Source organism: Staurois parvus, unplaced genomic scaffold, assembly GCF_062004578.1.
Source record: "Staurois parvus isolate SC_StPar_1 unplaced genomic scaffold, SC_StPar_1.0 ptg000449l, whole genome shotgun sequence".
Lineage (NCBI taxonomy): Eukaryota > Metazoa > Chordata > Amphibia > Anura > Ranidae > Staurois > Staurois parvus.
Genome location: NW_028318245.1, coordinates 578,681 through 600,812, shown reverse-complemented (window position 1 = coordinate 600,812; position 22,132 = coordinate 578,681). Strand labels below are relative to the sequence as shown.

The 22,132-nt window shown below is 44.2% G+C and overlaps 2 protein-coding genes across 2 annotated transcripts in view; one reads left to right on the top strand and one right to left on the bottom strand.

Annotated features, from left to right (window-relative positions):
• LOC149453203 (uncharacterized) overlaps positions 1-22,132 on the bottom strand; it is a 301,843-nt gene that overhangs the window by 181,879 nt on the left and 97,832 nt on the right. The gene's annotated exons all lie outside the window — the stretch shown is intronic.
• The window catches only part of LOC149453208 (uncharacterized), a 119,415-nt gene that overhangs the window by 60,155 nt on the left and 37,128 nt on the right, over positions 1-22,132 (top strand). Inside the window, 12 exon segments of the mRNA XM_089688585.1 lie at positions 3,143-3,192; positions 3,557-3,605; positions 5,678-5,785; positions 5,893-6,045; positions 6,132-6,279; positions 6,372-6,571; positions 8,170-8,332; positions 8,449-9,056; positions 9,224-9,383; positions 9,500-9,696; positions 9,777-9,918; positions 13,820-14,884. Coding sequence (XP_089544711.1) covers positions 3,143-3,192; positions 3,557-3,605; positions 5,678-5,785; positions 5,893-6,045; positions 6,132-6,279; positions 6,372-6,571; positions 8,170-8,332; positions 8,449-9,056; positions 9,224-9,383; positions 9,500-9,696; positions 9,777-9,918; positions 13,820-14,884 — 3,043 coding nt within the window.

Genomic DNA, 22,132 nt, shown 5'->3' with positions numbered 1-22,132 from the left:
AGCCAAATACTCTGATATGTCCTACGTTAGGTTTTGATCCATTCCACATTTCATATGGTGTACTCTCAATAGCTTTTGATGGGAGCCTGTTTTGTAGGTATGTTGCAGTCATTATTGCTTCTCCCCAGTATTTGTTAGGTAAGCCAGCGTCCGAAATCATACATCTGGTCATTTCTACAAGAGTGCGATTCTTTCTTTCCGCTACACCGTTTTGCTCAGGAGTGTATGGTACGGTTGTTTGGTGTATAATACCTTGTTTCTTTAGGTATGATTCCATCTCTTTATTCATATATTCCCCTCCATTGTCAGTGCGTATTATTCCAGGTTTCCTTTGAAACTTGTTGCTTGTCATAGCTACAAACTCTTGAAATTTTTCTAATGTCTCACTTTTGTGCTTCATTAGATACGTTATTGTGTACCTGGAATAATCGTCGATGAAAGTCAGTAAATATCTGTTCCCGCCAGGTGTGATGGTTTTCATTGGTCCGCACACATCACTGTGTATCAGTTCCATGGGTTTAATGGTTTTACTCTGACTGGTCTGTGGAAGAGGGGTTCGGGTGGCCTTTGCTTTGATGCAACACGTGCACTTGCTGAGTTTGTGGCAAGGCAATATTTTCATGTCTTCTGATAGACCTCTCTTTGCAAAGTCCTTTATAGCTTCTGGGTTTTGATGCCCCAATCTTCTATGCCACAGGTGGATGCACTTGTCATGTGGGTTATGAGTTGCCGCATTAGCCTTCTCACTTTCAGTGATGAGTTTGTACAGATGTTCATTTAATCTTCCTCTTGCTAAAATTTGCTTTCCATTTTGAATTGTGCATTTATTACCTCTGAACTGGACAGTGAGTCCATTGCTTGCAAGGGTTTTAACTGATAGGAGGCTTCCTTCTAGGCTTGGAACATATAGAACATTCTTTACAAGGATGCTCTGCTTGCCACCTGATGGCGTTTTGCAGTTCAGAAATCCCTGACCTTTACCTTCTGCTGTAATACTTTTCCCATTTGCTAGGAAGACTTTATCTTTTACACTAAAATCAATATCTGTGAAGAATGTCTCGTCGCTTGTCATGTGACTTGTTGCCCCTGAATCAATGTACCATCCGTGTGAGGTACTATTCTGAGTCACTTTAAAAATACCACTCCATGATGCACTTTCATTTTTTTTCATGACCGCTTTAGCTCTTTCTCTTGTGGGTAGCTCCTGCTTTCGCTGCTCAGCTTTCCAGATTGAACAGTTCTTTCTCAGGTGACCGGCCTTTTTGCAGCGAAAACATACCCTGGTTTCTTTGCTTTGTCTTATGCCTTCATGCACCTTCAGAGCTGCCTCTGGTCTCTCGTTCTCTTCACTATGCAAATTTTCCTTTCTTCTGCTGTATTCATCAATTAATTTTCCCTTAACATATTCTAGCGTCAGTTCAGTTTCCGGTCTAGTTTCTAGAGCATTTATGAGGGCACTGTATGATTCTGGAAGGCTGCACAGAAGTATTGAAACAACATGGTTGCTTTTTAAATCTTCACCTATTGCACCCAGCTAGTCCACAATTTCTAGCATAGCATTTACATGTTCACCCATTTTCTGCCCTTTTTCCAGCCTCATCTTATACAGTTTGCGCAGCAGATATAGTTTACTGTTTAGGTTTCCACGTTCATGCAGTTTCTGTAATGCAGTCCACATACCTTTAGCTGTGCTTTCTTTCCTTATATGAAGGAGTTGATCGTCCTCCACTAACAGGCTTATGACTGCTATTGCTTGCCTGTTTTTTCTGTCCCATTCTTCTGGGTTGTCATTGGGTCTGTGTGTATCTAGTACCTGCCACAAGTCATCTTTGGATAACAGCATTTCAAGCTTAAACTTCCATAGCTGGTAGTTGGTGTTGTTGAGCTTTGCTATTGTAAACTTCATATCTGAAGCACTTGCCATCTTTCAGTGAATTGGATACAGCTCTTGTTTCCTCACACAGGATTTGATAGGATTTTAAATGCAGCACTTAGTTGCTTGTAGTTTTCCTTTTTCCAGTGTCTGGAGCTGGGCCCATAACCTGTTGGTTATGTGTTATAGAAGACACTGGTAGTGATGAGGCAGAACTATGACTTTACTTGTGTGGCTTTAGTTACAAACAGACAGAGCACATTTCACAGCAGACAGATTACAGACTCATTACATCCTGAAGAGATGATAGAGAGAAGGAGGAACAAACAAGTTTTCAGATATACACAACTAGTAACCTTTTAGTGTATAGTGCCATCTACTGGTCAAGTGATATTAACACACAATACTATATATAGTACATTATAGTACATGCTGTTGTATTCCCAACACCCACACTGCCAAAAGCACCAAAACCTGGTTCAATGACCGTGGGATTACTGTGCGTGATTGGCCAGCAAAATCACCTGACCTGAACCCCATAGAGAATCTAAAGATGAGAGACATGAGACCGAACAATGCAGAAGAGCTGAAGGCCGCTATTGAAGCATCCTGGTCTTCTATAACACCTCAGCAGTGCCACAGCCTGATAGCTTCCATGCCACGCCGCATTGAGGCAGTAATTGCTGCAAAAGGGGCCCAAACCAAGTACTGAGTACATATATATGTATGCTTATACTTTTCAGAGGTCCGATATTGTTCTATGTACAATCTTTGTTTTACTGATTGCATGTAATATTCTCATTTTCTGAGATTGTGGATTTGGGGTTTTCATGAGCTGTAAGCCATAATCATCACAATGATGACAAATCACGGCTTGAACTATTTTGCTTTGCATGTAATGTGTCTATCTCATATATTAGTTTCACCTTTTAAGTTGCATTACTGAAATAAATGAACTTTTGCACCATATTCTCATTTTTTGAGTTTCACCTGTAAGTGCCCACCTCCGAGCTAATCAGGCACAATCTGTGCTTTAATGGCTGCAGTGGATAAAGACGTTTGGGGGGGGTCTAATAGCCCTTCAAGAGGACCTGTCACCTACCCAATGCTACCATACAGGGGACTTGTAAGCCCCAACGTGACAGTAATAACGTTAGATGTGGAAAAATCCCATTTGTGATTTACTCCAATTTCGAGTACGTTCAATTTTCTCCAGGTGCACATCATTTTAAGGCTTGATGTATATGATATCTACTGATTTAATTTTAGATTTATTCTAGTATGCTAACATGGGGAGAAGCCAAGAAAGAGAACCTATGGTAAGCATCAGGAATAATATATATATATATATATATATATATATATATATATATGTATATATATATTTTTTTTTATTAGCATGTGAAATTTTTTTAAATTTTACAATAAAAAATTGGGGAAAATATGAAAAATCGAATTATCATTATTTATTTTTATGGCTTTTTCCTTAGGTATTATATAAACAATAAAAAAAGAAGGATGGACCGAGAAGCAACATAGGCTGTAGATTTTGCATTCTCCACATGAAAGTGGTGCTACGCATTGTCAGGGGAATGCAGAGACAGGAAGTGATGTCAGGCACAAACAGGAAGTGATGTCAGGCACAAACAGGAAGTGATGTAACCTAAAAATTCCGGGTGAAAGGTCAGTAGGAAGTAGAGAGGAGACATTGGTGGAAATGGCAGTAGAGGAGGTAATAAGATCTTATTTTATATTTACACCCAGTAACCTCCCCGTCATGTCCATCCTCTTCCTCCATCGCCACTGTGACGTCTTTTATTTCCGAATACCATTACACACCAAAGATATTTATTTAGAGTTGTATAAACTGTCAATAGCCTCTGGTTTATAGACCAGATACATCCTAACTATAGAACCATTTATCCAACCGTCCATCCAGAGCCTCTGGTTTTTAGACCGGATACGTCCTAAATATAGAACCATTTATCCAACCGTCCATCCAGAGCCTCTGGTTTATAGACCGGATACATCCTAAATATAGAGCCATTTATCCAACCGTCCATCCGGAGCCTCTGGTTTATAGACCGGATACATCCTAAATATAGAGCCATTTATCCAACCGTCCATCCGGAGCCTCTGGTTTATAGACCGGATACGTCCTAGATATAGAACCATTTATCCAACCGTCCATCCAGAGCCTCTGGTTGATAGACCGGATACATAATAAATATAGAACCATTTATCCAACCGTCCATCCGGAGCCTCTGGTTTATAGACCGGATACATCCTAAATATAGAACCATTTATCCAACCATCCATCCATCCAGAGCCTCTGGTTTATAGACCGGATACATCCTAAATATAGAACCATTTATCCAACCGTCCATCCGGAGCCTCTGGTTTATAGACCGGAAACGCCCTAAATATAGAGCCATTTATCCAACCGTCCATCCGGAGCCTCTGGTTTATAGACCGGATGCGCCCTAAATATAGAACCGTTTATCCAACCGTCCATCCGGAGCCTCTGGTTTATAGATCGGAAACGTCCTAAATATAGAACCATTTATCCAACCGTCCATCCGGAGCCTCTGGTTTATAGACCGGATACATCCCAAATATAGAACCATTTATCCAACCGTCCACCCGGAGCCTCTGGTTTATAGACCGGATACATCCTAAATATAGAACCATTTATCCAACCGTCCACCCAGAGCCTCTGGTTTATAGACCGGATACATCCTAAATATAGAACCATTTATCCAACCGTCCATCCAGAGCCTCTGGTTTATAGACCGGATACGTGCTAAATATAGAACCATTTACCCAACCGTCCATCCGGAGCCTCTGGTTTATAGACCGGATACATCCTAAATATAGAGCCATTTATCCAACCGTCCATCCAGAGCCTCTGGTTTATAGACCGGATACGTGCTAAATATAGAACCATTTACCCAACCGTCCATCCAGAGCCCCTGGTTTATAGACCGGATACATCCTAAATATAGAGCCATTTATCCAACCGTCCATCCGGAGCCTCTGGTTTATAGACCGGATACATCCTAAATATAGAACCATTTATCCATCCGTCCATCCGTAGCCTCTGGTTTATAGACCGGATACGTCCTAGATATAGAACCATTTATCCAACCGTCCATCCGGAGCCTCTGGTTTATAGACCGGATACGCCCTAAATATAGAAGCATTTATCCAACTGTCCATCCAGAGCCTCTGGTTGATAGACCGGATACATCCTAAATATAGAACCATTTATCCAACCGTCCATCCGGAGCCTCTGGTTTATAGACCGGATACATCCTAAATATAGAACCATTTATCCAACCATCCATCCATCCAGAGCCTCTGGTTTATAGACCGGATACATCCTAAATATAGAACCATTTATCCAACCGTCCATCCGGAGCCTCTGGTTTATAGACCGGAAACGCCCTAAATACAGAGCCATTTATCCAACCGTCCATCCGGAGCCTCTGGTTTATAGACCGGATGCGCCCTAAATATAGAACTGTTTATCCAACCGTCCATCCGGAGCCTCTGGTTTATAGATCGGAAACGTCCTAAATATAGAACCATTTATCCAACCGTCCATCCGGAGCCTCTGGTTTATAGACCGGATACATCCTAAATATAGAGCCATTTATCCAACCGTCCATCCAGAGCCTCTGGTTTAAAATACATGCACCACAAACATGGAGAAGTATTTATGCAACCAAAAATGCTAAATTCTGTACAAAATATTGATTACCGGGTACAGTCCATATAATTCTCAGTTTGTTGATCTTCTAGAGAGAAGTGTCCTGTATAGGTCACACAAGGATGGAGGAGGACCCGGATCACTGTATCAAAAAGATATTAGACCTCACCCTGGAGATCATCTACCTGCTGACCGGAGAGGTAAGGAGAATTCTGGGAGGTCACATGACATCACTCGTTCCTCATGACTAAAGATGTGGTGGACTCTGAGGGTGCACGTAGAATTAGTTGTTGTCTATTTTTTAAAGGATTATGAAATAGCAAAGAAGACTTGTGTAGAACGATTGCCATACAACTATCAACATGGTGCACCTCCACTTTGTCTCCGGGAACCAGAGGCAAAATACAAGCAGAAGATTCTAGAGGTCACCCAGAAGATCATTGAGCTTCTGACAGGAGAGGTGAGCGGTGCCGGGAATTTTGGGACATTCTCCAGTAACAGACAAGGGATGTGTCTGGATGGTGACTGTATCATTGTGTGTGTCAGGTTCCTATAAGGTGTCAGGATGTCACTGTCTATTTCTCCATGGAGGAGTGGGAGTATTTAGAAGGACACAAGGACCTCTACAAGGACGTCATGATGGACAATCAGTCGCCCCTCACATCACCGGGTAAGAGGAGACTTTATTGGAAAGGTGAGAGCAGTACGGAGGGTCCACCTAGATCCCCCATCATCTGATAAACACATAGAAACAATGGATTCAGTCAGTGTGTGTGTCTCCTACAGATGGATCCAGTCATGAGAACCCACCAGAGAGATGTCCCCATCCTTTGTATTCCCAGGATTCCAGACAGGAAGACCACACCATCCCTCACCATCATCAGATAGATGGATCCAGTCATGGGAACCCACCAGAGAGATGTCCCCATCCTCTGTATTCCCGGGATTCCACACAGGAAGACCACAACTATGCACGCTGTTACCAGGTTGGTTGGCTGGCTGGAACATCTAGAACAGGCTTGTCCAAGCAGTGGGCCAAGGTGGCTATGAACGTGACCCAACACACAATCCTCAAAAATGTTGTTGGTTTTTTTTGAGAATTTGTTTGTATAAATGTTTTTCCCCTTAGCAAACACATGCGTCCAAATCTTTTGGGGTCAGTGTGTTTATACAAGGCATAATACCACCAGTCAACGGGTCTAAAAACAAGTAAATGACTGTGTTTACCGACGATGCTGAAAGAGAATGGAAGTTCTGGCATGCTTTTAACATAAATACATTTGAAATTATTTTTATAGATGTACCAATCTGCGGTGACTGATGAGGGAGTTCCATGACGCATATATAGGGTGTGCAGTAAATTCATACGGGGTGTGACCGGTAGTATAGTTCACAGCTTTGCCTTGAAATGGAACGTTTGCCTATTGTTGTCGTCCGTTCCATTTCTTCACTTGAGTGTCCATAATATAAACACCCTTGACTTACGCACGCCATAGGCAAGAAAGTCTGATTTTCAACTGACGCACCCCAAACATTTGCTACCGCGAGTCTGTTGGGTAGGGAAAACATGGCGTGGTGGCAGTAATCACACCGAGGCCCGAAGTGCAGTAACCAATGTATTGGAGAACTTGCAAACAGTATAACAGCCTGGCAGGGAGCTCACCCGGCTGGGAACTTCCAGTCAATGCAGCAGCGAGTCAGCGGTGGTAGGCGGAAGACGGAACTTGCCAAGCAGGGTGGAATGTGGCCAGGCTAGGCCAACCCAAGAGAGAGATTGCCGAAGTGCAGTTGTAGGCCCTAAGCTTTTTCTACTCCTCCAGATCTTCTCTCTACTGTTAACGCAGACCCCGTCAGACGGATATGCTCTCCGTACACTTTGCACATGCGTGCCAAAACCTGGGCCCAGGGACTTAAACAGATTCTGTGTGGCCCAATATAGCCACCTGGAAGCAGCTTAGCCAACCAGGACGCTGCACTAGGAATCTAAGGGAACCATAGAGAAACCAACTTTTCCTTGACTTCCTCTCGAGCTGCAGTTCCGCTCTGGATGAGCATCACCTACACTGGAGAAAGTAGACTGCACCTGCCTACACATCTTTTCCTCATCAGTCACGGGATATTGGTAAATTCATAGTTTGTGCGTATGGTGGTGCACGAGATGGCACGTGTGCTTGTGGTGACTTGGCGAGACTCATTGGCTATCTTTCATTATTAGTGTGCTTTATGTGTGGACCATCCCTGCCCATGTGGGATCTCCTGCATGGTAGGGGTTGGGGAAAGACCTGGCAACCTAGCCTGGAACAATAATTGCTAAGAGAATTCATGGAAAAAGTCGCTTATGAGTGACGGTTCTTGCAATCGCCAATGGTCGGATACGACTGAATGGATAGATAGATAGAGATGTGTGGACCAAGACAATTCCTCTTCTTCCAATGTTACCCAGGAAAGTCAAAATGTTGGACACCCTGATCTAGAAGATAAACATGACTCAACAATTTGAAACAGTTTGAGAACCCTATAAAATGTTTTATTTGTGGTCTTGCATGATTAAACCTTATATTTGCCAACCGTTTCCTTGGTTTAGGGTGAAGATCTGATAGATATAAAACTTGAGGTTAAAGCAGAAGAAGAAGAGACGTACGTGAGGGGCAATCAGTCAATGGAAGAGAGTGCCATGATGGTGCCAATTAAAGAGAAGGAATCTTTTCATGTCATGATGGACAATCAGCCACCCCTCACATCACCGGGTAAGAGAAGACTTTATTGTAAAGGAGAGAGCAGTACGGAGGGTCCACCTAGATCCCCCATTATCTGATAAACACATAGAAACAATAGATTCAGTCAGTGTGTGTGTTTTCTACAGATGTTTCCAGTCATGGGAACCCACCAGAGAGATGTCCCCGGCCTCTTTGTTCCTGGGATTCCACACAGGAAGGTCACACCATCACTCACCATGATCAGGTTGATGGATCCAGTAATGGAAACCCACCAGAGAGAGGTCCCCGTCCTCTGAATTCTCGAGATTCCACACAGGAAGGTCACACCATCCCTCACCAGCATCAGGTTGATGGATCCCGTAATGAGAACCCACCAGAGAGATGTCCCCGACCTCTGTGTTCCTGGGATTCCACACAGGAAGGTCACACCATCCCTCACCATCATCAGGTTGATGGATCCAGTAATGGGAACCCACCAGAGAGATGTCCCCAACCCCTGAATTCTCGAGATTCCACACAGGAAGGTCACACCATCTCTCACCAGCATCAAGTTGATGGATCCAGTAATGGGAACGCAACAGAGAGATGTCCCCATCCTCGGTATTCCCGGGATTCCACACAGGAAGTTCACACCATCCCTCACCATCATCAGGTAGATGGATCCAGTAATGGGAACCCACCAGAGAGATGTCCCCGTCCTCTGTATTCCCGGGATTCCACACAGGAAGATCACAACTATGCACGCTGTTATCAGGTTGGTTGGAGCATCTGTTCCGCAACAGCTGGAGGGCCGTCAGTTTGACACTCCAGATCTAGAACATGACTCAACAATTCGAGACAGTTTGAGAACCCTTCAAAATATTTGATTTGTGATCTTGCTTGATTAAATCTTATGTTTGCCAACCATTTCCTTGGCTTTAGGGTGAAGATCTGATAGATATAAAAGCCGAAGTTAAAGCAGAAGAAGTGAAATATGTGAGGGATGAACAGTCCATAGAAGAGGATGCCACTGTAGATCCAGTTAAAGAGAAGGAAGCCTTTTATGTCATGATGGACAACCAACCGCCCCTCACATCACCGGGTAAGAGGAGACTTTATTGTAAAGGAGAGAGCAGTACGGAGGGTCCACCTAGATCCCCCATCATCTGATAAACACATAGAAACAATGGATTCAGTCAGTGTGTGTGTTTCCTACAGATGGATCCAGTCATGGGAACCCACCAGAGAGATGTCCCCATCCTCTGTATTCCCAGGATTCCACACAGGAAGGTCACACCATCCCTCACCATCATCAGGTAGGTGGATCTAGTCATGGGAACCCAGCAGAGAGATGTCCCTGTCCACTGTATTCCCGGGATTCCACACAGGAAGATCACATTTCACATAAAGATCAGGTAGATAAAGCAACCTAAATAACCTTTTTTATCGATGTTGATACTTAAGGATATTATTGTCAAACAATTTGTTTATTTAGCATGAAGACCTGGAAGATGTGAAAGTTGAGGTTAAAGAGGAAAAAGACGAGACGTATATGAGTTTTGATCATCAGCCTGCAGAGGAGGTTGGGGTGGTGGAGACAGTTAAAGAGGAGGAATCCATTTTAGATACCAGCACTGGTAAGTAGTAATCATAATACCTTTGATTCAGACCATTTTCCAGTTTTTGCCGTTGTAGTAATTTGACTGACAATCACTCTATCATGCAACATTGTAGCCAGTTGAATTGTTACTGTAGATGAGAAGAGAAAAGTGTGAACAGCAAAGGAACTCCAAAACCTTTGTCCCATTCTTAGGGACAAAATCAGCTCATGTAGTAGTGCCTTCCATGGTTTGAGGGCTGGAGAAACCTTGAGAACAGATCTAATCATGATGTAAACTCATGTCCGGGATCCGATCACCTTGGTGCAGGAATACCAAATGTGGAAGAGAGGACCTCGTCCCCTTCAGCCACGGAAACACATTGGAGATACAGAAGGGGCAAACTTAGATATACGGTCAGGGGTCATATACAACCATGAAAGTAGTTTATAGGCATTTTAATGGAAATAAAGACACAAGCTGGTATTCAAGGAATTAAAATATGGAGCTTGGTAATGGTGCATCACTTTACACTTTACAGATACTGGACATCATATGAAAGGTCCATCTCCATTCCTCAATATACCGTCATGTTCCCAACAAATGAGGAGGAGATACTGGACACCATATGAAAGGTCCATCTCCATTCCTCAATATAATGTCATGTTCCCAACAAATGAGGAGGAGATACTGGACACCATATGAAAGGTTCATCTCCATTCCTCAATATAACGTCATGTTCCCAACAAATGAGGAGGAGATACTGGACACCATATGAAAGGTCCATCTCCATTCCTCAATATAACGTCATGTTCCCAACAAATGAGGAGGAGATACTGGACACCATATGAAAGGTCCATCTCCATTCCTCAATATAACGTCATGTTCCCAACAAATGAGGAGGAGATACTGGACACCATATGAAAAGTCCATCTCCATTCCTCAATATAACGACATGTTCCCAACAAATGAGGAGGAGATACTGGACACCATATGAAAGGTCCATCTCCATTCCTCAATATAACGTCATGTTCCCAACAAATGAGGAGGAGATACTGGACACCATATGAAAGGTCCATCTCCATTCCTCAATATAAAGTCATGTTCCCAACAAATGAGGAGGAGATACTGGACACCATATGAAAAGTCCATCTCCATTCCTCAATATAACGTCATGTTCCCAACAAATGAGGAGGAGATACTGGACACCATATGAAAGGTCCATCTCCATTCCTCAATATAACGTCATGTTCCCAACAAATGAGGAGGAGATACTGGACACCATATGAAAGGTCCATCTCTGTTCTTCTGTATGTTGTCATGTGTCCTGGAAATGAGGCAAAGGAAGGTTCATCTCCATTCTCAATGTGGTTTGGATGTTTTGTACCCTTTTTCTGGTTTGTATTTCTATTTGTTGTTAGGATTGCACCCAATCTGATGTCGGAGCTCAGTACTGACCTATACAGTGAAGGAAATGTGTATTTGCTCCCCTGCTGATGTTGAATGTTTGCCCACTCACATAGAAATGATCGGTGTAAAAATCGAATGTTCGGTGTATTGTAACACTGAGAGACAGAATAGCAACAACAAATTCAGCAGAAATGCATGTCTAACAAATGATGACTGATCTGAGGGAAATAAGGATTTGATCCCCTTCACAAAACATGACTTAGTACTTGGTGGCAAATTCCTTGTTGGCAATCACAGAGGTCAGACGTTTCCTGGAGTTGGCCCCCAGGTTTGCACACATCTCAGGAGGGATTTTGGCCCACTCCTCTTGGCAGATCCTCTCCAAGGTTTGGTGGCTGACGTTTGGCAATTCGAACTTTCAGCTCCATCCACAGATTTTCAATCGGATGAAGGTCTGGAGACTGGCTAGGCCACTCCAGGACCTTAATGTGCTTCTTCTTGAGCCACTCCTTTGTTGCCTTGGCCGTGTGTTTTGGGTCATTGTCATGCTGGAACACCCATCCACGACCCATTTTCAATGCCCCGGCTGAGGGAAGAAGGTTCTCACCCAAGATTTGATAGTACATTGCCCCTTCCATCGTCCCTTTGATGCGGTGCAGTTGTCCTGTTCCCTTAGCAGAAAAACACCCCCAAGCAAAATGTTCCTAGTTGAGAAACCCTGGTTTAAAGTGTAACCAACCCATAAACTCTATAAGCAGACATGCCAACCCTACCTGGCGATTGACAGTGGCTCCCAATAAATGAGACACCAGCGCCAGCCAACGAGCACTGTTTGACTCCAGCAGTCTGCCTCTCATTATGTCTTTACTCCTGTATATATACAGTGAAGGAAATGTGTATTTGCTCCCCTGCTGATGTTGAATGTTTGCCCACTCACAAAGAAACGATCGGTCTAAAAATCAAATGTTCGGTGTATTGTAACACTGAGAGACAGAATAGCAACAACAAATTCAGCAGAAATGCATGTCTAACAAATGATGACTGATCTGCATGTTCATGAGGGAAATCAGGATTTGATCCCCTTCACAAAACATGACTTAGTACTTGGTGGCCAATTCCTTGTTGGCAATCACAGAGGTCAGACGTTTCCTGGAGTTAGCCCCCAGGTTTGCACACATCTGAGGAGGGATTTTGGCCCACTCCTCTTGGCAGATCCTCTCCAAGTCATTAAGGTTTGGTGGATGACATTTGGCAACTCGAACTTTCAGCTCCCTCCACAGATGTTCAATCGGATGAAGGTCTGGAGACTGGCTAGGCCACTCCTTTGTTGCCTTGGCCGTGTGTTTTGGTTCATTGTCATGCTGGAACACCCATCCACGGCCCATTTTAAATGCCCTGGCTGAGGAAGATGGTTCTCACCCAAGATTTGATGGTACATTGCCCCGTCCATCGTCCCTTTGATGCGGTGCAGTTGTCCTGTCCCCTTAGCAGAAAAACACCCCCAAAGCAGAATGTTTCCACCACCATGTTTCACAGTTGGGATGGTGTTCTTGGGGTCATAGGCAGCATTCCTCCTCCCCCAAACACGGCGAGTTGAGTTCATGCCAAAGAGCTGGATTTTGGTCTCATCTGACCACAACACGTTCAACCAGTCCTCCTCTGCATCATTCAGATGTTCAGTGGCAAACTTCAGACGGACCTGGACATGTGCTTTCTTGAGCAGAGGGACCTTGCGGGCACTGCAGGATTTCAGTCCTTGTCGGCGTAGTGTGTTACCAATTGTTTTCTTGGTGACTGTGGTCCCAGCTGCCTGGAAATCATTGACAAGATCCTCACGTGTAGTTCTGGGATGATTCCTCACTGTTCTCATGATCATTGACACTCCACGAGGTGAGATCTTGCATGGTGCACCAGACCTTTGGAGACTGACACTTGTTTTGTGTTTCTTCCATTTGTGAATGATTGCACCAACTGTTGTCACCTTCTCACCAAGCTGCTTGGCAATAGTTTGGTAGCCCAGTCCAGCCTTGTGAGCCTTGTGTAGGTCTACAATCTTGTCCCTGACATCCTTGGACAGCTCTTTGGTCTTTGCCATGGTGGAGAGTTTGGAATCTGATTGTTTGATTGCTCCTGTGGACAGGTGTCTTTTATACAGGTAACAGGTAACAAAATGAGATTAGCAGCACTCCCTTTAAGAGACTGCTTCTAATCTCAGCATGTTACCTGTATGAAAGACACCTGGTAGCCAGAAATCCTGCTGAATGATAGGGGATCGAATACTTATTTCCCTCATGAACATGCAGATCAGTCATCATTTGTTAGACATGCATTTCTGCTGAATTTGTTGTTGCTATTCTGTCTCTCAGTGTTACAATACACCGAAGATTTGATTTTTAGACCGATCATTTCTTTGTGAGTGGGCGAACATTCAACATCAGCAGTGGAGCAAATACGCATTTCCTTCAGTGTAGCTGGTAAATCCAGGATATGAAGAATATTTATAACATTTATGTAACGTTTCTTTCACCAGATGGACACCATGTTGGGATCTCGAATCTCTCTGAAGGACTTTTTCTTCTATCTCCGTATCCTAATACAGAAGATTTTGTCCTCACACAATACGCTCCTGTAGTACATTCCATCACCTACAGTCTACATCACCCACCTGACCATCTGAAGCAATCAATGGACCCCTCTAATCCGAAGGGATCTTCTAGTATCTCCCATCCCGTTCCTCCAGAAATACATCTGAAATCTCAGAGTGTGGATGGATCAACCAATCTATCCCATCCCAAGGAATCTTCTGTAGGCCTCAACGTTGATCACACAGTTGAGAGTTTATTTTCATGTGCAGTGTGCGGGAATTTGTTCACTGAGCATGGAGAACTTCTTATACACCAGAAGAGGCACAGGGCTAAACATGGTAAACATTCTTTCTCATGTTCCGAGTGTGGGAAAGTTTTCAACCAGGAAAGATTTCTTCTTAGACACCAGAGGGTCCACACAGGCGAGCGTCCTTTCTCATGCTCAGAGTGCGGAAGATGTTTCAGTCAAAAAGAAAACCTTGTTAAACACCAGAAAATTCACACGGGGGAGCGTCCATTTGTATGCTCAGAGTGCGGGAGATGTTTTGGTGAAAAACATAACTTGATTAGGCACCAGACGATTCACACGGGTAAGCGTCCTTTTTCGTGCCTAGAGTGCGAGTATAGTTGCCTTTCCAAAGGACAGCTCATTATTCACCAGAGAATTCACACGGGTGAGCGCCCTTATTCCTGTTCAGAGTGCGGGAAATCTTTTATGGAGGAAAAATCATTTCTTACTCACCAGAGAAGACACACGGGGGAGCGTCCTTATTCATGTCCAGAGTGCGGGAAATGTTTTGTTGACAAAGCAGACCTTCGTAAACACAGGAGAATCCACACGGGCGAGCGCCCTCATTCGTGTTCGGAGTGTGGTAAAAATTTTCTGCTTAAAGGAGACCTTGTTAAACACCAGAGAATTCACACCGGGGAACGCCCTTATGTATGTTCAGAGTGCGGGAAATCTTTTAATTATAAAGCAGACCTTGCTAAACACCAGAGAACTCACACGGGTGAGCGTCCTTATTCATAGTATGCAGGAAAACTTTTCGTGAAAAACTGTCACTTCTTAATCAACACAAAAGTCACAATCATGAAAATTCATTTTCAGAGTGTGGGAAATGTTTTATTCACACACTAAACACCAAAAAATGAATCAGCATCTTTTTTTTCAAGACCAGAGTGTGGGTAATGTTTCGTTCACAAATGAAGCCTTGTTAAATACCAGAGAAGACCCATGAGTGAGAGTCCTTATTCATGGTCAATGTTCGGGAAAGGTTGCCCTAATACAACAGCAATTTGTAGAACTCATACAGGTCAACGTACGTTCTCATGTTCCATGTGTGTAAAAATGTTGGAAATGTTTCACCGGAAGAGAAGACCTTCTTAAACACCGGAGAATTCACCATAGTCTGTAGAACAAGCTTATTATAACAATTACTGTAGAGAGGGTTGTCTTCTGTCATGAGATAAATTTCTTCTACAGGTGGAACCTGAAGACCTGAGTCGTCTCGGACATTCCATTGGTGGAACCTGAAGACCCGAGTCTCGGACACTCCATTGGTGGAACCTGAAGACCCGAGTCTCGGACACTCCGTTGGTGGAACCTGAAGACCCGAGTCTCGGACACTCCGTGGTGGAACCTGAAGACCCGAGTCTTGGACATTCCATTGGTGGAACCTGAAGACCCGAGTCTTGGACATTCCATTGGTGGAACCTGAAGACCCGAGTCTCGGACACTCCGTTGGTGGAACCTGAAGACCCGAGTCTCGGACACTCCGTTGGTGGAACCTGAAGACCCGAGTCTCGGACATTCCATTGGTGGAACCTGAAGACCCGAGTCTTGGACATTCCATTGGTGGAACTTGAAGACCCGAGTCTTGGACATTCCATTGGTGGAACCTGAAGACCCGAGTCTCGGACATTCCATTGGTGGAACCTGAAGATCCGAGTCTCGGACATTCCGTTGGTGGAACCTGAAGACCCGAGTCTCGGACATTCCATTGGTGGAACCTGAAGACCCGAGTCTTGGACATTCCATTGGTGGAACCTGAAGACCCGAGTCTTGGACATTCCATTGGTGGAACCTGAAGACCCGAGTCTCGGACATTCCATTGGTGGAACCTGAAGATCCGAGTCTCGGACATTCCGTTGGTGGAACCTGAAGACCCGAGTCTCGGACATTCCATTGGTGGAACCTGAAGATCCGAGTCTTGAACATTCCATTGGTGGAACCTGAAGACCCGAGTCTTGGACATTCTATTGGTGGAACCTGAAGACCCGAGTCTTGGACATTCCATTGGTGGAATTTGAAGACCTGAGTCTCGGACATTCCTTTGGTGGAATTTGAAGACCCAAGTCTCGGACATTCCATTGGTGGAATCTGAAGACCCGAGTCTCGGATATTCCATTGGTGGAATCTAAAGACCCGAGTCTCGGACATTCCATTGGTGGAATCTAAAGACCCGAGTCTTGGACATTCCATTGGTGGAATCTAAAGACCCGAGTCTCAGACATTCCATTGGTGGAACCTGAAGACCCGAGTCTCGGACATTCCATTGGTGGAACCTGAAGACCCGAGTCTCGGACATTCCATTGGTGGAACCTGAAGACCCGAGTCTCGGACACTCCATTGGTGGAACCTGAAGACCCGAGTCTCGGACACTCCATTGGTGGAACCTGAAGACCCGAGTCTTGGACATTCCATTGGTGGAACCTGAAGACCCGAGTCTTGGACATTCCATTGGTGGAATCTGAAGACCCGAGTCTTGGACATTCTATTGGTGGAACCTGAAGACCCGAGTCTTGGACATTCCATTGGTGGAATTTGAAGACCCGAGTCTTGACATTCCATTGGTGGAACCTGAAGACCAGAGTCTTGGACATTCCATTGGTGGAACCTGAAGACCCAAATCTCGGACATTCCATTGGTGGAACCTGAAGACCCGAGTCTCGGACACTCCATTGGTGGAACCTGAAGACCTGAGTCTCGGTCACTCCATTGGTGGAACCTGAAGACCCGAGTCTCGGACATTCCATTGGTGGAACCCGAAAACCCGAGTCTTGAACACTCCATTGGTGGAACCTGCTTGCTAACGTTCCTGGCTCCCATCCATTGGTCTGTCCTCCTTCCTCTTCTGGCATTCTTCATAAGATCAAGAAGGGAGAGTGGGAGCCCCTCGTAATAAGTCAGGGAATGCCTGTACCCCCATGTGCCTCAGATTCCTCAGGGAAGTTACTAAACTTAGAAAAAGTTTAAGATTTGTTCTGTTGTGCGATAGTCGCTAATTCTGATTTTGCAAAATAAAAAAAAGAAAGCTCTACGAGATGTAGTCCTCAGACTTTTTTTTTTTAATGACCATCATTCTTAGATGATTGGTGGTTGGAATGTGCTCAGTTCGTAGAGAATCATCCATCGGTTCTTTATTGGTGGGATGAAGAGCCCAGAAGGCCCAGTTCCCTATGTGTTAGCTGATGTCTAAGGCTACATGGAGTCGCTAAAAATATCACCTAGAATGTTCCCCATCACCGCCATCTTGGTTCTTCTCATGGAATAGACTATATAGCAGTCTGAAGACCTTAGACCAAATAAAAAAAGAAAGTTCTATAAGATTTAGTCCTCAACCTTTTTTTTTAATGACCATCATTCACCCTCTAAACTGGTGGTTGGTGGAGAAGTGTCCTCAAAACTGGTGGTAGGTGGAGAAGAGCCCTCTAAACTGGTGATTGGTGGAGAAGGCCCTCTAAATTGGTGATCAGTGGAGAAGAGCCCTCTAAACTGGTGATCGGTGGAGAAGGGCCTTCTAAACTCGTGATCAGTGGACAAGGGCCCTCTAACCTGGTGGTCAGTGGAGAAGGGCCCTCTAAACTGGTGGTCAGTGGAGAAGGGGACTATACATTGGTGATCAGTGGAGAAGGGCCCTCTAAACTGGTGATAGGTGGAGAAGAGCTCTCTAAACTGGTGATCGGTGGAGAAGGGCCCTCTAAACTGGTGGTCAGTGGAGAAGGGCCCTCTAAACTGGTGGTCAGTGGAGAAGGGGACTATACATTGGTGATCAGTGGAGAAGGGACCTCTGAACTGGTGATAGGTGGAGAAGGGGACTATACATTGGTGATCGGTGGAGAAGGGCCCTCTAAACTGGTGGTCAGTAGAGAAGGGGACTATACATTGGTGATCGGTGGAGAAGGGCCCTCTAAACTGGTGGTCAGTGGAGAATGTGACTATACATTGGTGATCAGTGGAGAAGGGCCCTCTAAACTGGTGATCAGTGAAGAAGGGGACTATACATTGGTGATCGGTGGAGAAGGGCCCTCTAAACTGGTGATCAGTATGGATGAGCAAACAGAGCAAAGTTAACTTGGACTTTGGAAAAATATCGGCACAAGAGTTGGACAAATATATAAAAACAGTTGAAACCTCCATCTTTTTATTCTACAGGGCTTCTGAGTTCAACGTGTTCTGGGGAGGGGGGTTTTAAGTGTAGCCCCCCCCCCTAAAAAAAACTGATTTTAACATGTGTATGCAAAATGATTCTAGAGATGAACTGGTTGAGTTGAATAGCGAGTCATGGAACTGCAAGCTCTCAGGACAACCCTCAGTTTTCGGAGAACCACAGACTTCACTATCTTACCACCCCTTGTTACTCAGTTCTTAAAATGTAAAAAAAAACACGCCATAAAAAAAAATCTATAAAATAAAAAATAATCAATGACCCCGAATGTAAACCCAACATCAATCCAGTTGTCCGGCGATGCAGATCCATGTAGGACCGTGATGAGCGACGGCCCGTGGACATGACTACCCTCATCACAGAGGTTCTTTGTGCCACCTCTCAATAGATGACTATTCCCTGGCCAGCTGCTGAATGTCAACATTGAGACCAGCTGATGTCATCGGTTACTTCACCCAAAATGCCCACCGGCTTGGTTAGCCTTTGAATCAAGTAGGCGGGTGGCGGGGAACTGTCATTTGGTGGCGGCGGTGATACCACCACTAAATGACAGACATCCAGCTGCAGAAGATTGGGGTTCATCCGGGGGAACTGGAAACTGACTAAATCTTTCCATTCTAGTGTCCCAAGGCAGGCCATCCATGGGTCGAATACCGAACAAATATTCTTTAGAAAATCGGAATTTTTGTGCATTTTGTAATCCGATGGCGTCACCATTGGTTTCGAAATTCGACCAACCAAGCCTTCAATTTCACCTCATGGTGCTACAGGATAGAATTTTCGTGGTCAATTTTCTTTCCAGGTTGCAGCTCATTTCTTTTTTGTTTATATTTCCCGGACAATTCTCCCATCATTATGCCGGCCATACGCGGGTCGAATTCCGAAAGAATTTTCTTTCGAAAATCTTTTCTAAGAATTTTCGTTTGAATTTCGCACCATTAATGGGTCACAGAAACGGCTGATTTGCGAGCGAACTTCGAATTTGAATGATCGGTCATGTTGGAAATTTTTTTAAAAACGAATCAATTTTTAATCAGTGATGAAAAAATTGCATGAGAAACATAATTGAAAAAGAAATGCGCTGCGACCTGGAAAGAAAAGAAAATTCTTGGCCACGAAAATTCATTTCTGTGGCACCATGAGGTGAAATAAAAGGCTCAGCTGGTCGAATTTCGAAATCGAAAATTCGTTCGGAATTTGACCCGTGTATTAATTAGAAATGCGTTCATTTTTCAAAAAATTTCTAACCTACCCGATCACTCAAATTCGACGGTCACATGAAAATCGGCCATTTCTATGACCCACTAATGTACGCTCCTAGCACATACGTCCCGGAAAGGTCCCAATCTCCCCTTTCGGAAGATCATGCGATGGCGAATCACGGCGGTCACATGACCCTAAAGCTCCGCCTCTCGGTAGCTGAAACTCTTAAAGGGCCGGGAGGCGCCAAGCGGTTGCAGTGGAGTGATTGATGCACGGGTTTGACGACCAGCTGGGGGATTGCTGATACGTCCATTTTTGCTTCACTTTATTGTTTTTTTTTATATATTTATTTCCTTTCTTTTATTGCCCTTTGTCATTTAGGTGCCTATTAGCGGCGCCGCCCTACGCACAATTTTTTTTTGTCACTTTTTGATATTTTGGCTTCTCAATCGTTTATATATCGTATTTTTTTTTTTTTTTAATTTTACAAAAAAAAAAGAAAAAAGAAAAATTAATTATTTTCATGACTCATTTTTTTGGGTTCAGGTTTTAGCTTGGATATTATATAAACAGTAAAAAATGAAGAGCGGGACCAAGAAGAATTGAAAATAAACGTAGGCGTCGGATTTTATGTTGTCCACAAGGAGGTCATTCTACCTGTTGTCAGGGCAATGAAGAGACAGGATGTGATGTCAGACAAAAACAGGAAGTGACGGCACACAAAAAATCCGGGTGAGAGGTTAGTAGGAAGTAGAGAGGAGACATTGCTGGAAGTGGCAGCAGAGGAGGTAATAAGATCTGATTTTATATATTACCCCCAGTAACCCCCCCATCATGTCTGTCCTCTTCTTCCACCGTCATGTCCATCCTCTTCCTCATTGTGACATCTGTTATGGTCCATAGACCGGATACGTCCTAAATATAGAGCCATTTATCCAACCGTCCATCCAGAGCCTCTGGTTTATAGACCGGATACGTCCTAAATATAGAACCATTTATCCAATCGCCATCCAGAGCCTCAGGTTTATAGACCGGATACGTCCTAAATATAGAGCCATTTATCCAACCGTCCATACAGAGCCTCTGGTTTATAGACCGGATACGTCCTAAATATAGAACCATTTATCCAACCGCCCATCCGGAGCCTCTGGTTTATAGACCGGATACATCCTAAATATAGAACCATTTATCCAACCGTCCATCCAGAGCCTCTGGTTTATAGACCGGATACGTCCTAAATATAGAACCGTTTATCCAACCGTCCATCCAGAGCCTCTGGTTTATAGACCGGATACATCCTAAATATAGAACCATTTATCCAACCGCCCATCCAGAGCCTCTGGTTTATAGACCGGATACGTCCTAAATATAGAACCATTTATCCAACCGTCCATCCAGAGCCTCTGGTTTATAGACCGGATACGTCCTAAATATAGAACCATTTATCCAACCGTCCATCCAGAGCCTCTGGTTTATAGACCGGATACATCCTAAATATAGAACCGTTTATCCAACCGTCCATCCAGAGCCTCTGGTTTATAGACCGGATACATCCTAAATATAGAACCGTTTATCCAACCGTCCATCCAGAGCAGCCTCTCTTATCTGAGAGGCGGAAATTGCTCAAGGAACCCCTAGTGATCTCTGGAGGAACCTTAGGGTTCCATGGAACCCTGCTTGAGAAACTCTGATCCAGAGCCTCTGGTTTAAAATAAATACATTGCAAACATGTACAACTGTTTTGCATCCAAAAATGCTAAATTCTCTACAAAATATTATTTACAGGGTAGTATTTCCTTAAAGTCTGTAATATCACAAGCTTTCTGAGATGTCCATGAAATGGAGGACCTGTGTGCAGACATTATTCATCCCTGTACAGTCCATATAATTCTCAGTTTGTTGATCTTCTAGAGAGAAGTGTCCTGTATAGGTCACACGAGGATGGAGGAGGACCCAGATCACTGTATCAAAAAGATATTAGACCTCACCCTGAAGATCATCTACCTGCTGACCGGAGAGGTGAGGAGGATTCTGGGAGGTCATTTGACATCACTCTTTCCTCATCACTAGAGATGTGGTGGACTCTGAGGGTGTACATAGAATTAGTTTTTATTGTCTATTTTTTAAAGGATTATGAAATAGCAAAGAAGACTTGTGTAGAGGGATTGCCATACAACTATCAACATGGGACTTCCCCGAGCAGTGCACCTCCACTTTGTCTCCGGAAACCAGAGGTAAAAGACAAGCAGAAGATTCTAGAAGCCACCAAGAAGATGATGGAGCTGCTGACAGGAGAGGTGAGCGGTGCCGGGAATTCTGGGACATTCTCCAGTAACAGACAAGGGATGTGTCTGGATGGTGACTGTATCATTGTGTGTGTCAGGTTCCTATAAGGTGTCAGGGTGTCACTGTCTATTTCTCCATGGAGGAGTGGGAGTATTTAGAAGGACACAAGGACCTCTACAAGGACGTCATGATGGACAATCAGCCGCCCCTCACATCACCGGGTAAGAGGAGACTTTATTGGAAAGGAGAGAGCAGTACGGAGGATCCACCTAGATCCCCCATCATCTGATAAACACATAGAAACAATGGATTCAGTCAGTG